Here is a 14,443-nt window from a genome sequence, read left to right as displayed (position 1 = left end):
TGCCCTGATCACTAAGCTTCTACCAGGGAGTGTGCTTCCTGAACCCTGGGGCCAGGATTCCCACCTCAGGACCTTGGCATTTGCCATCCCCCGTCTGCCTCTTTGGGATATTTGCAGGTCACATTCAGGGAGAACTTAAAAGGCACTTCCTCCAAGAAGCCCTCCCAGACCACCTGGCTAGAGGTGGCCACGCCCTCCGGACTTTCTACCAGTCCCCAGATTAGGGGTTAGGGTTAGGTAGCACAGAGCATGATCTGACTCAAGAATGACTTTGTTCACTGACCTGGTTATGGGATTCCCAGAGGGGTGGGGTGCAGGAGCCCAAGGTGGGCTCGGCCAGCTTCTCCCTAGGGTCCAAGAAGCTTCCCTTGGAGCTTTCAATATGCTCACTTCGGCTTCCAGTCAAGGGTGCATGTTCAGTCATGTCCGACTCTTTGTGACCCCATGGACTGCAGCCCGACATGCTCCTCTGTCCATGGGATTCTCCAGGCAAGAATACTGCAGTGGGTTGTCATTTCCTACTCCAGGGGATCTTCCTGACCCAGGGATCAAACCTGCATCTCTTTCATCTCCTGCATTGGCAGGCAGGTTCCTTACCGCTGAGTCACTTGGGAAGCCCAGTCGAGGGTACTGACACATTATAGCTTTTCTCTCAGGCCCTGACTGTGAATCCCTTCCCCCACTCATCCTGGCCCCAGCACCTCCTACCTTGCACTTCCCCCACTGCTATATGTTAGAGGACAGGGAGGGTCAAGGAAGGGGTGGAAGAGAGAAGGCACCCAAGGAACTTTGGTCAGAGCCTCCACTCATCTCTGCATAGATTATTATTTAAAATCAGGTAGTAGTGACCACGGACAGAGAGGACGCCTAAGACACCTCCTTTAGGCTCTTGTGGCTGGAGCGATGCTCTAGAGATTCAGTCCCTTATTCTCTCTTAGGGACTGACCCTGGCCTTAGAGATTCTAAGAACCTTATAGTAGCTTGCAGCTTATAGGACCGCCTTGGGAAACAACGGATCTTCTTTGATGCAACAGTTTCCGCAATACACATCACTTACTGTCACTCCCTGACTACAACTGTTCAGGAAGAGGGGTGAGCACGTGTGGGCTGACTCCTCAGAGCCTGGGAATTGCAATTCTAGGCAGCAGGGGCCTTGTCCATCTGCCCACCTGGACATCAGAATGACCAGAAGTGAAGGCGGGGTCCCTCATCGCTGGGCAATCAGGGCAGGGAAATGCTCTCTGGCTCTCGGATGGACCACGTGACAGGCAGTGGCTGGTTCAGTGGCCAGGCTGATTGTGAGATCTGGGTGTGGGCTGGAGTCCTGGAGGTGGGGTGGGCGAGGTTGCCTTCCTCCAGCCCCCAGGGAAAACATGGTCAGACGGGGGCTTCTGGCTGGCTGCCTGTGGTGGAGAGGAGGCCCCAGACTGCCCCTGAGTGTGACAAGCTGTGAAATAAAATTCATCTTTTATGGCAAGGCAAGAGAAATTTAAACATAAGAATTCTTCTCTGCCATTTGGCTTCCTCTCTCCTCCCCCAGTTTCAGCCAGGTTAAATCTGAGTCACCATACCATAGATGTCAGTCACCGCCATTTTGGACTCCTTTTCCCTATTCTAACTACCTAATACCCCATGCCCCAGGAGTGGTGGCTGCGCGGGTCAGGAGGGGTGGCAGTGAGGAGATACCCCTCGTCCAAGGTAAGGAGCAGCGGCTGCACTTTGCTGGAGCAGCCATGAAGAGATACCCCACGTCCAAGGTAAGAGAAACCCAAGTAAGATGGTAGGTGTTACTAGAGGGCATTAGAGGGCAGACACTGAAGCCATAATCACAGAAAACTAGTCAAACTAATCACACTAGGACCACAGCCTTGTCTGACTCAATGAAACTAAGCCATGCCCTGTGGGGCCACCCAAGATGGGCAGGTCATGGTGGAGAGGTCTGACAGAATGTGGTCCACTGGAGAAGGGAATGGCAAACCACTTCAGTATTCTTGCCTTGAGAACCCCACAAACAGTATGAAAAGGCAAAATGATAGGATACTGAAAGAGGATCTCCCCAGGTCGGTAGGTGCCCAATATGCTACTGGAGATCAGTGGGGAAATAACTCCAGAAAGAATGAAGGGATGGAGCCAAAGCAAAAACAATACCCAGTTGTGGATGTGACTGGTGATAGAAGCAAGGTCCAGTGCTGTAAAGAGCAATATTACATAGGAACCTGGAATGTCAGGTCCATGAATCAAGGCAAATTGGAAGTGGTTAAACAAGAGATGGCAAGAGTGAATGTCGACATTCTAGGAATCAGCGAACTAAAATGGACTGGAATGGGTGAATTTAACTCAGATGACCATTATATCTACTACTGCAGGCAGGAATCCCTCAGAATAAACGGAGTAGCCATCATCGTCAACAAAAGAGTCCGAAATGCAGTACTTGGATGCAATCTCAAAAATGACAGAATGATCTCTGTTCGTTTCCAAGGCAAACCATTCAATATCACAGTAATCCAAGTCTATGCCCCAACCAGTAACACTGAAGAAGCTGAAGTTGAATGGTTCTATGAAGACCTACAAGACCTTTTAGAACTAACACCCAAAAAAGATGTCCTTTTCATTATAGGGGACTGGAATGCAAAAGTAGGAAGTCAAGAAATACCTGGAGTAACAGGCAAATTGGCCTTGGAATACGGAATGAAGCAAGGCAAAGACTAATAGAGTTTTGCCAAGAGAACGCACTGGTCATAGCAAACACCCTCTTCCAGCAACACAAGAGAAGATTCTACACGTGGACATCACCAGATGGTCAACACCGAAATCAGATTGATTATATTCTTTGCAGCCAAAGATGGAGAAGCTCTATACAGTCAGCAAAAACAAGACCAGGAGCTGACTGTGGCTCAGATCATGAACTCCTTATTGCCAAATTCAGACTTAAATTTAAGAAAGTAGGGAAAACCACTAGACCATTCAGGTATGACCTAAATCAAATCCCTTATGATTATACAGTGGAAGTAAGAAATAGATTTAAGGGACTAGATCTGATAGATAGAGTGCCTGATGAACTATGGACTGAGGTTAGTGACACTGTACAGGAGACAGGGATCAAGACCATCCCCATGGAAAAGAAATGCAAAAAAGCAAAATGGCTGTCTGGGTAGGCCTTACAAATAGCTGTGAAAAGAAGAGAAGTGAAAGGCAAAGGAGAAAAGGAAAGATAGAAGCATCTGAATGCAGAGTTCCAAAGAATAGCAAGAAGAGATAAGAAAGTCTTCCTCAGCGATCAATGCAAAGAAATAGAGGAAAACAACAGAATGGGAAAGACTAGAGATCTCTTCAAGAAAATTAGAGGTACCAAGGGAACATTTCATGCAAAGATGGGCTCGATAAAGGACAGAAATGGTATGGACCTAACAGAAGCAGAAGATATTAAGAAGAGATGGCAAGAATACACAGAAGAACTGTACAAAAAAGATCTTCACGACCCAGATAATCACGATGGTGTGATCACTCACCTTGAGTCAGACATCCTGGAATGTGAAGTCAAGTGGGCCTTAGAAAGCATCACTATGAACAAAGCTAGTGGAGGTGATGGAATTCCAGTTGAGCTATTTCAAATCCTGAAAGATGATGCTGTGAAAGTGCTGCACTCAATATGCCAGCAAATTTGGAAAACTCAGCAGTGCCCACAGGACTGGAAAAGGTCAGTTTTCATTCTAATCTCAAAGAAAGGCAATGCCAAGAATGCTCAAACTACCACACAATTGCATTCATCTCACACGCTAGTAAAGTAATGCTCAAAATTCTCCAAGCCAGGCTTCAGCAATGCGTGAACTGTGAACTTCCAGATGTTCAAGCTGGTTTTAGAAAAGGCAGAGGAACCAGAGATCAAATTGCCAACATCTGCTGGATCGTGGAAAAAGCAAGAGAGTTCCAGAAAAACATCTATTTCTGCTTTATTGACTATGCCAAAGCCTTTGACTGTGTGGATCACAATAAACTGTGGAAAATTCTGAAAGAGATGGGAATACCAGACCACCTGACCTGCCTCTTGAGAAACCTATATACAGGTCAGGAAGCAACAGTTAGAACTGGACATGGAACAACAGACTGGTTCCAAATAGGGAAAGGAGTATGTCAAAGCTGTATATTGTCACCGTGCTTATTTAACTTATATGCAGAGTACATCATGAGAAATGCTGGACTGGAAGAAGCACAAGCTGGAATCAAGATTGCCAGGAGAAATGTCAATAACCTCAGATATGCAGATAACACCACCCTTATGGCAGAAAGTGAAGAGGAACTAAAAAGCTCTTGATGAAACTGAAAGAGGAGAGTGAAAAAGTTGGCTTAAAACTCAACACTCAGAAAACTAAGATCATGGCATCTGGTCCTATCATTTCATGGGAAATAGATGGGGAAACAGTGTCAGACTTTATTTTGGGGGGCTCCAAAATCACCGCAGATGGTGATTGCAGCCATGAAATTAAAAGACGCTTACTCCTTGGAAGGAAAGTTATGACCAACCTAGATAGCATATTGAAAAGCAGAGACATTACTTTGCCAACAAAGGTCCATCTAGTCAAGGCTATGGTTTTTCCAGTAGTCATGTATGGATGTGAGAGTTGGACTGTGAAGAAAGCTGAGCGCCGAAGAATTGATGCTTTTGAACTGTGGAGTTGGAGAAGACTCTTGAGAGTCCCTTGGACTGCAAGGAGATCCAACCAGTCCATCCTAAAGGAGATCAGTCCTGGGTGTTCTTGCAAGATCCAACCAGTCCATTCTAAAGGAGATCAGTCCTGGGTGTTCTTTGGAAGGAATGATGCTAAAGCCGAAACTCCAGTACTTTGGCCACCTCATGCGAAGAGTTGACTCATTGGAAAAGACTCTGATGCTGGGAGGGACTGGTGGCAGGAGGAAAAGGGGATGACAGAGGATGAGGTGGCTGGATGGCATACCGACTCGATGGATGTGAATTTGAGTGAACTCCGGGAGTTGGTGATGGACAGGGAGGTCTGGCGTGCTGCAATTTATGGGGTTGCAAAGAGTCGAACACAACTGAGCAACTGAACTGAACTGAACAAACTCCTCCCCCTGCACTGTGTATCTGTTATTATGCATCAAACCAGACTTCTATCAGCAGGAACACCGGCTCAACCAGTCACGTACTCATAGCATCAACAAGACAATTCATTAAAACACGGCATTTCTTCTTGGTCTTATAAGGGGTCACATGACCCACCACGATGGCACTTAGATCTGGATGATGTAAACCGGTCAATAATATGTCATTTAATGTACAGCCCTCTGTCTCAAAAAAAACTTAAACTGTGTCTTGACTTCTAATGGGTGGAATAGTCCTCAGAGCTTTCTGAGACGCTCTTTCCAGGTTATAATCCTAACATTTGGCTCAAATGAAGTCTTCCAATTCTTTCTTAGACAGATGAATTTTTGTTGACACCAGGGAGGCAGACTGACTTCCTAGCTCTGACTCTAAGCCCAAGGCTTACATTCACTCCTGGTCCTCTCTGGGTTCCCCAAGGCTGGGGCATTCGTGCTGCTACTAAGTGACTCCCTTTCCCAAGCTGGAGTGCTGCTGGGTTCAGCCCAGAGGGAAGAAGGATCGTGGGGAAACCATGCATCTCTCCTACCCAAAGGGAACCTTAGGACTTGAGGGCTTTATTCTGAATATCCTCAAAGGCTGGGCCTTGGACTGACCAGGGAGTGGGTGTTACACAAGGAATAGTCTGCCTCCATCCACAGGGAAAAACCTCCAGCAGTGGGAATGGCTGTCCCAGCAGGCAGGGGGCTCCTTGTCCCCAGAGGCTGACAGCCTAGGTGTCTGGGGGCAGAGAGAAAGGGGGAACCCCTGTCCTGACTGGAGAGAGATCGCTCAGACCCTTCTACTCAGACATACTCAAATCTCAGGGAGAATTTCCTGAGCCTTGTGATTGCTTTCTAAGGGAACTTATGAATTTTTAAAGGATCAAAGTTTTGTGACAGGCCCTCCATCGAGGGAGCCTGTCATTCCATGAAGCATATGTCAATATCCTCAAGTCATAGCTACAGAGCCCTTTGGGGTTGGGGGGTGGGGAGAGTGGCAGGAGGTTGCAGAGCACCCATACTGTCCTTGCAAAGGGCATTTTGGCAGTTGTCCAGCCCATATAAACATCAGGTTCTGATGTAAACTGTCTCTCACAGCGTCCAGCGTCTCTCCAACTTTCCCCAAAACATCTGAGTGGTTTCAGTAACTACCCTTGTGATGCCTGACCCAGCCTCAACTTCCTCCAGAGACTGAGTGGGCTGGTGAGTAAACAGCAGCTTTCCCCGGCCTGCCTTCCAGCGGGTAATTCCAACAGCCTCCAGGCTGCCTGGACTGTGTGTCCTGGGGCCACAGCAGACTTAGCATCTGCCCATACTCCTTTTCCAAGGCCGCTTGTTTGCTGACTTGAGTCTGAGAGCCCCAAGGAGAGCAGGACACCGCAGGCCCAAATCAGGCCACTCGATCTTTACTGTGAAATGCAAAACTCCTGAAGTCCAGGTTGAACCACAAAATGTTCTTTGTTTTCCAGCAGAATGGGAGACCAGGGAACTTTTTGACATCCACAGGAGCACAAACACCCAAATCGCCTTCTGGGCTTCCCAGGTGGCTCAGTGGTAAAGAATCCACCTGCTAAGGCCGGACCTGTAGGAAATGAGGGTTCAGTCCCTGGGTGGGGAAGATCCCCTGGGGGAGGAAATGGCAACCCACTCCAGTAGCCTTGCCCGGAGAATCCCATAGACAGAGGAGCCTGGTGGGGTCGCACCTTGTGGGGTCCATGGGATGGCAAAGACTCGGACACGACTGAGCACAATCACCCAGTCTCACGGGCGCTGAGCAGCTGGAGCCAGAGGCTGGGCCTGGGACCATCAGGATCTATGTACCTGGCAGATCTGGGAAGGATGCATCTTCGTGACCCAGGACAGAGACCATGGTGTCCACAGAGCAGGCGAGAACCCAAGAAGGGCCCACAGTTCCCCTTCTCCATTTAGCAAGGAAGCCGCCTGGGTGAAGCAGAGCAGGCTCTTCTCCAGGCAGCAGCTGGTGGGCAGGGCCTCCATCTGGGCAAGGGCACCATGGCTGCTGAGAATCTTCAGGTGGCTGGGTCCCGGAGGCCTCTTGCTTCGGGAACGGTGACATGCGCTGGGCCCTGGGCCCACTGTGGAGCAGGCTACAGGACACTGACAGACTGGCAAGGCTAGGAGGGCCCCAGTGGCCCAGGCAGGGCTGGAGGCCAGACTGGGGACTCACGTCCGCAGAGTGCAGTGCTGTGGCTGCGGCCTAAACGGGGCAGGCAGACAACACCCCATTTCTTGACTTCCCTTCTGATTCAGGAGAAACAAACAGAGGCATTGGCTCCATGCCCACAGGGCCACTCACAGTAACTAGGGGTGGCTCGCACAGCAGTGAGGCCTGGAGGGCATCACTCCTGAGGCCAGGGTGATGGAGAAAGCGGGGTCTGGGGGGATGTGCCTCGTGGCCTCAGCCTCTGCTTGGGGTGTGTGTTTGACACCCAGGACTCTGGGCATCTTCTTGGCAGCAGCAGAAGGCAAGGGGCCCAGGCCCTCCTGGTCATTCAGATCCAGCCCCTTGTCTGTCTCTGCCGCACAGGCCTGGGCTCCCCAAGGTCCAGGTTGGGAGGCGCTGAGTGGGGATACAAGTATAGAACAGCGGGACCTCCCATATTGACAGGCTGGGCCCACCGCTGGATGCTGGAACCTCAGTTCAAGCCAGACGGGCCTCTGCCACCGGTGTGGTGCCACCAGGGCCACCATGGCCTTCCAGAGGCACCCAGCTGCCCTCTCAGCCCCAGTCCAGCCCTCATTTATCAGAGACAGTCGTGGGCAAGGGGTCCTCCTTCCCTTCCTCCTCCACCGAGAACATAACGTCCCCACAGCTGCCCAGCGGTGGCTCCGTCTCCTGCTCCGGGTAGTGGGAGGCATAGTCCGTCTCCAGCTCCTCCTCGAGCTCGGGCCCGGCTGGCCCCACTGGGCCTTGGCCCTCAGGCACCTCGGCTTTCACGGTCCCCACAATCACGGTGTCGGCTTTCATGATGTAGATGTTCTCTGCAAGGCAAAAGGGTGGGGGAGGTGAGGAGACCAGGGGCCCAGCTGTACAGAAGCCAGGAGGCAGAGGAGGGTCCCTATACCAGCTCTGCCACTCCTGCTGTGTGGCCTCAGGGAGAACGCACAGCCACTCTGATCCACAATAAACCCTGCTGACTTCACAGGTGTCTTGGGGCTTCAAAGGAGATAAAACAGCTAGCAGTTGCCTGCAGAGGGGTTAAGGACTGGAGGTGCTCCTGATTTTCTCGACATTTCTGCAGGGATGGGGCAGGAAAGGAGAGGACAGGGTTAGGAGAGAAAGCAAGAAGTGGGGGGAAATCAGGGAACAACGATGTTGATATCAAGAGCGCCACTGAACACTGGCAGAGCTTAGCCTGCCGCCTTGGATGTTTTCCACACATTAGCTTCCGAATCTTTGCATCACTTCCACAAGATAGATGGCCGATTATTATACGATCCCCATTTACAGATGGAGCTCAGGGATGTTAAATGACCTGCCCAAGGTCACCAGGTAGTCAGTAGAAATCCCCAAAGAAACTCCACCATGCCCAGCTTCCCTTTCAGCACCTATTCACGTGCCTAAAGCAGAAATCTGGGGACTGCGCGGGCGGGAGAAGGGGAAGCGGGCGGCGGCAACATGTCCTGGTTTTCCTGAGATGCTACCAGTTTTCAAAGTTCTGCGTCCCAGGAACCTCTTCAGTCCAGCCTAACCCAGACCACATCCTACAGAAACCTCAACCCTGTTAATAATTGCCAAGAGCCTGAGATCTGGACAGCTTTGCAGGGGCCCGTATATCTTGGTGTTTATTTCTTATTGCTGTGTGCCTGCCTTGCAAACAGGAGGGCTGCCTGTGTGAATTGCATGGATGAATAACCAGCCCAGCCTGTTAGCTGCATTACCCGCGCCCCACCTCCCCCCCGCCCCCCACTGACCTCCTGCTTCCAGGGCTTTGGAGTCTCAGGGGAGCTAAGTAAGCTGCCAGAGAAGCTGGGAAGTAGGGAGCCTGGCTTTCACCCAGATCAGCTAACTGCAAACTCCAGTAGCCCAGCTTCTGATGGCCTTGAGCTCAGGGCAGGGTGCCAGCTCCCAGCCCCTCAGCCCTAGAACTCTCTCTCTGGAGTCTGAATGGGGAAGCTATCAAGAGGGAACTTGAGAGCTAGGGTGGGGTTCAGGATGCCTGCCTTGCTGGGAAACCCAGTTACACCCCTCTGATTCAGGAGCCCCCCAAAGATTCTTGGGGCCCCTGCACCCTCAACCCATTGCATAATCCAGTTTTTCTGTTTTGGTCTTTGATACCTCTAGGAGAGAGAGAAGGTTACAAGAATGAAATAAGCTGTAGGCTGGGAGCCCCCTACCCCTCAAAAGAGAGAGCATGGCCTCAAGTCACACACCGTCCACTAAAGCCTGCAGAACCTGACCAGAAGGGCTGGCAAAAGATAGAAGCCAGTGATAGTGAGGTGAGGGAGAACACAGAAGAAACTAGGCAGGGCCAGAGATGAGAGAGACAGACAGACAGACATAGAGGAGGAGGGGTGTGAATGAAGCGGGGTATGTTTGTCCAGGTAGAAGCAGCCAAAGCTGGGGGGCCAGGCTGTCACCCCCTCACGTTCCCCGGGTCCTGATTCCCTGGGCTCTGTCTACCGACCACCACAGGGCTGCCTGCGGGAGAGGGTCTTCCAGAAGCTGCTTGGATTTCCTGCCCCATTCAGGGCTCCAGCATCCAAAGAAGTTGTGTTGGTTGGGGGTGAGTGGGTGGTGGTGGTGAAGGTGAAAGGACAGGGTTGCCTGTGCCTGGTGCCCAGGGGTAGAGGGGTAACCAGAGTGTGGTCCCCTTGGGACTGGACCAGGGGTTACTCCTCTCAGGAGATGTCAGAAGAACAGAGGGCTCACCATCTCTTGAATGTTCCAGAAAGACCTCCTCCAAGCTTACAGACCAGGCTTATAGACCAGGCTGCCCATGGCCCAGCCCTGCTGGGAGCCTGGTACCTCCCTCTACCCACCCCTGCCAAACACTCCCAGAGCCCCAGCCCTGTGGCTCCAGGCACTGTGCTCAGCAAGGACTCAAACATTCAAACTAGGACTTCTTAGGAAATTTGCAAAAAATGTCTTCAGCAGTATTTCCCAAAATACATCCTTTTCCAATAAAACTTGCTACTGCTGCTGCTAAATCGCTTCAATCTTGTCCAACTCTGTATGACACCATAGACGGCAGCCCACCAGGCTCCCCTGGGATTCTCCAGGCAAGAACACTGGAGTGGGTTGCCATTTCCTTCTCCAATGCATGAAAGTGAAAAGTGAAAGTGAAGTTGCTCAGTTGTGTCCGACCCTCAGCGACCCCATGGACTGCAGCCTTCCAGGCTCCTCCATCCATGGGATTTCCCAGGCAAGAGTACTGGAGTGGGGTGCCATTGCCTTCTCCGAATAAAATTTGCTGAAAGCTGCAATTCCAAAAGTTTCAGTTTGGCGCTAATGGTTCTGCCCTCAGAGTTCCATCCACCAACCCCTGCTACAGAAATATGTAGGATGATCACAAATGCCTCTTCGGAATGATCTCAGTGATGGTTAACTCTCCAGAGAAGACAGAGATGGAGCCCATTAAGACCCTGCCTCTTGGGGAGCTTAAAGCCAGGTGGGGCGGGGAGGAAGCTGCAAACACAGTCATACTGCTGGGAGCTGAGGACACAAGGTGGAGAGGCCTGGGTTCTGGGGGTACCCAGAGGGTGTCTCCTAGACAGGAGAGTAGAGAGGGCGGGGAAGTCTTCCTGGAGAGGAGGCAAATACGCAAGGTCCTGGGACATCAGGAATTTATTCAAGACTTCCCCTGGTGGTCCAGCGATTAAGACTCCTCACTTACCCTGCAAAGGGCATGAGTCCGATCCCTGGTGCCCCAAACTGCAGCCTAAGATCTCACAGGCTATGTGGTGCAGCCAAAGAAGAAAAGAATTGACTAGATTCAAGGAGGTGGAGTTGACTATTTCAGGTGAGGAAGAAGCTCCCACGGAGAAGCTCAGATGTGAGAGAGGGCTCCAAAAACTAGAACACTGCCACTGAGAAGGGGGAGCAGACCTGCAGGGTTGGGAGGCAGGCGAGCCTGGTGGGAAGGAGAAGCAGCAGCCTGGAATTCACACTGCAGGGAGCAGGGACTCCCTGGAGGGCTTCAAGCAGGGGTATAATATGGGCAAGTATGCGTTTTGGTAGAAGCGCTCTTGATGTATGGGGGTGAGGGGAGGAGGAGGAAGAAGACTTGAGAGTGGAAGGTTCGCCTTGGCTGGAGGGAGGCTGCAGTTTGGGGCACCAGGGAAATCACTTCATCCTGAACCGATGTTTCTCCAATTGTAAAACGGAGGGACTGACTCGAGCCTCAGAAGGAGAGGTGACCAGCGCACAGTGCCCAAATGTGAACGCATCAGCCAAGAGGCAGCTCTTGGCTGATGTCTCTCCTGACATCTCCCTCCACCCGTCTTAGAGGCCCTGTGCTGGGGGCTGGATGGTGTTTACTTCCCCTCTAATAAGAGCAGGCACCAGGCAGAGGGAGCCCCGCAGCCACCAGGGCAACTTTGCGAGCATCATTTCACAAGTTCCCACAATGACCCCGGGAAGTCAGAAGTATTGACTACTCTTAGTTTGGTGGTGGTGGTTTAGTCGCTAAGTCATATCTGAATGTTGCAACCCCATGGGCTGTATCCCGCCAGGCTCCTCTAGTTTACAGAAATTTAAATTGGGATGAAGAGGCGGAGCAAGCTGTAGATATCCCTGAGAATGGCTTAACTCCTTCATGAAAAGCATCTCCTACTTATAAAAGCCGGTTGGGGAGCCCCTGCCTCTTCCTTGCTGAGCTTTCCATCCCCAGGGTCTCTGGTCCCTCGTTAGGGGCTCAGGGTCCATCTCCCACTGCCCTCTAAGCACTCCAGGACCCCCCAAACAGGCCGACTCACCAATCCTGTTGTTGGTATGCTCCATGGTCCCTCGGGGCTCAGGTAGGTCTGTGGGGGACGGGGGGCTGCTGACTGGGCTGGCCTCCAGCAGCCGCAGGCTCTCCAGGCAGGTCTCCATGGCCGGGCGGCTCAGTAAACCCTGCTCCTCATTGCCTGGGTCTGCCACTGATACACTCTTGGTCAGCTGCAGTGGGCAGAGGAAATGGTGCTGAGGCAGGGTACCCCAACCTCCCCCAGTCTCTGTGCTGGGGAATGCATTTCTTCATCTCCATAGACCCCCAGCAAGTCTCCTTCTCTGCTTTAAAGCCACCATGCGCTCACCCTGGGCTTCTCAGCACGGATGACCTGATGTTCCTGCATGTGGGACCCTGTGAAGGCACATCGTTTTTAACTGGCACTAAATAAGGATAGTGGAGCATCGCATACAATGCTTACCGTGTATGTGGCCCTCAACACGTGCTAATCATTAACAACCACTCTGGATGAGTGCATGCTAAGTCGCTTCAGTCATGTCTGACTCTGCGACCCTAAGGACTGTAGCCCGCCAGGCTCTTCTATCCATAGGATTCTCCAGGCAAGAATACTGGAATGAGTTGCCAAGCCCTCCTCCAGGGGATCTTCCTGACCTAGGGATGGAACCCGAGTCTCTTATGTCTCCTGCATTGACAGGTGGTTCTTTACCACTAGTGCCCCCTGGGAAGCCCAACTAGTCTACAAGGCAGTTAATATCTCCCCATTTTACAGATCAGGAAACTGAGGCACAGAAGAGTCAAGTAACTTGCTCAGGGTTAGTTAGTAAGTGTCCGGCCAATACTAGAACCCAGTGTCTCCCTTTGGAATCCATACATGTTTGCTCAGTCTACAAGTGTCAGCTCTAGGCCCACCCCAACTCCCCTGCTCCTGGGACAGCAGTCTTTTATGATCACAGTAATGTACTAAAAACAGATATGTTTCAGGAAAATGTTGGTTTCAGTTTTGACCTTTCCATAAGTGCCAAGGAGAAGTGGTCTCATGAAATGTTCTAACGTAAATACCATTTACCTTCAAGCTTCAAAAGGGAATGAGTTTGAATAATTCCAAAAATACAGTTACATAATCCTTCATATTCTTTTAAAATAGTTTGAAGTTTAAAAGATGGTAGTCTTAAAGAAGTTACTATTTATGCACTGGTCCATGTGGCCAAAATATATTTGATTATCTTTGCTGTTGTTATTGTTCAGTTGCTCAGTTGTATATGACTCTTTGCGACCCCATGGACTGCAGCATGCCAGGCTTCCCTGTCCTTCATCATGTCCCAGAGCTTGCTCAAACTCATGTCTATTGAATCGGTGATGTCATCCAATCATCTCACCCTCTGTTGTCCCCTTCTCCTCCTGCCTTCAATCTTTCCCAGCATCAGGATCTTTGCTAATGAGTCAGCTCTTTGCATTAGGTGGCCAAAGTATTGCAGCTTCAGCATCAGTCCTTCCAATGAATATGCAAGATTGATTTTCTTTAGGATGGACTGGTTTGATCTCCTTGCAGTCCAAGGGACTCTCAAGAGTCTTCTCCAACACCACAGCTCAAAAGCATCAATTCTTTAGTGATTAGCCTTCTTTATGGCCCGACTCTCCCATTCATACATGACTACTGGAAAAACCATAGCTTTGAGTAGAGGGACCTTTGTCAGCAAAGTAATGTCTCTGCTTTTTAATATGCTATCTAGGTTTGTCATAGGCTTCCAAAAAGCAAGCGTCTTTTAATTTCATGGCTGCAGCCACCATCTACAGTGATTCTGGAGCCTAAGAAAATAAAGTCTGTCACTGTTTCCATTGTTTCCCCATCTATTTGCCATGAAGTGATGGGACCGGATGCCATGATCTTAGTTTTCTGAATGTTGAGTTTTAAGTCAACTTTTTCACTCTCCTCTTTCATCTTCATCAAGAGGCTCTTCAGTTTTTCTTCACTTTCTGCCATAAGGGTGGTATCATCTGCATATCTGGGGTTATTGATATTTCTCCCGGCAATCTTGATTTCTGCTTGTGCTTCATCTAGCCCAGCATTTCACATGATGTACTCTGCATATTAAGTAAAATAAGCAGGGTGACAATATACAGCCTTGATGTACTCCTTTCCCAATCTGGAACCAGTCTGTTGTTCCATGTCCGGTTCTAATTGTTGCTTCTTGACCTGCATAACGTTTCTCAAGAGACAAGTAAGGTGGTCTGGTATTCCCATCTTTAAGAATTTTCCAGTTTGTTGTGATCCTCACAGTCAAAGGCTTTGGCATAGTCAATAAAGCAGAAGTAGATGGTTTTCGGGAATTCTCTTGCTTTTTCTATGATCCAATGGATGTTGGCAATTTGATCTCTGGTTTCTCTGCCTTTTCTAAATCCAATGGAAGTTCTTGGTTCACGTACTGTTGAAA

The 14,443-nt window shown here is 50.3% G+C and overlaps 1 protein-coding gene across 1 annotated transcript in view; it reads right to left on the bottom strand.

Annotated features, from left to right (window-relative positions):
• Nucleotides 1-3,051: 3,051 nt before the first annotated feature.
• The window catches only part of TNFRSF8 (TNF receptor superfamily member 8), a 77,119-nt gene continuing 65,727 nt past the window's right edge, over nucleotides 3,052-14,443 (bottom strand). Inside the window, exons 14-15 of the mRNA XM_070385272.1 lie at nucleotides 12,037-12,220; nucleotides 3,052-8,100 (exon numbers count right to left, since the gene is read on the bottom strand). Of these exons, the coding sequence (XP_070241373.1) occupies nucleotides 7,856-8,100; nucleotides 12,037-12,220 (429 nt within the window). The 3' untranslated portion in view covers nucleotides 3,052-7,855. The remainder of the gene's footprint in view (nucleotides 8,101-12,036; nucleotides 12,221-14,443) is intronic.

The sequence above is a fragment of the Bos mutus genome, chromosome 16, assembly GCF_027580195.1.
Source record: "Bos mutus isolate GX-2022 chromosome 16, NWIPB_WYAK_1.1, whole genome shotgun sequence".
NCBI classification, from domain to species: domain Eukaryota; kingdom Metazoa; phylum Chordata; class Mammalia; order Artiodactyla; family Bovidae; genus Bos; species Bos mutus.
The sequence above is the reverse complement of the archived record's forward strand: the minus strand, read 5'-3'. Positions and strand labels throughout refer to the sequence as shown.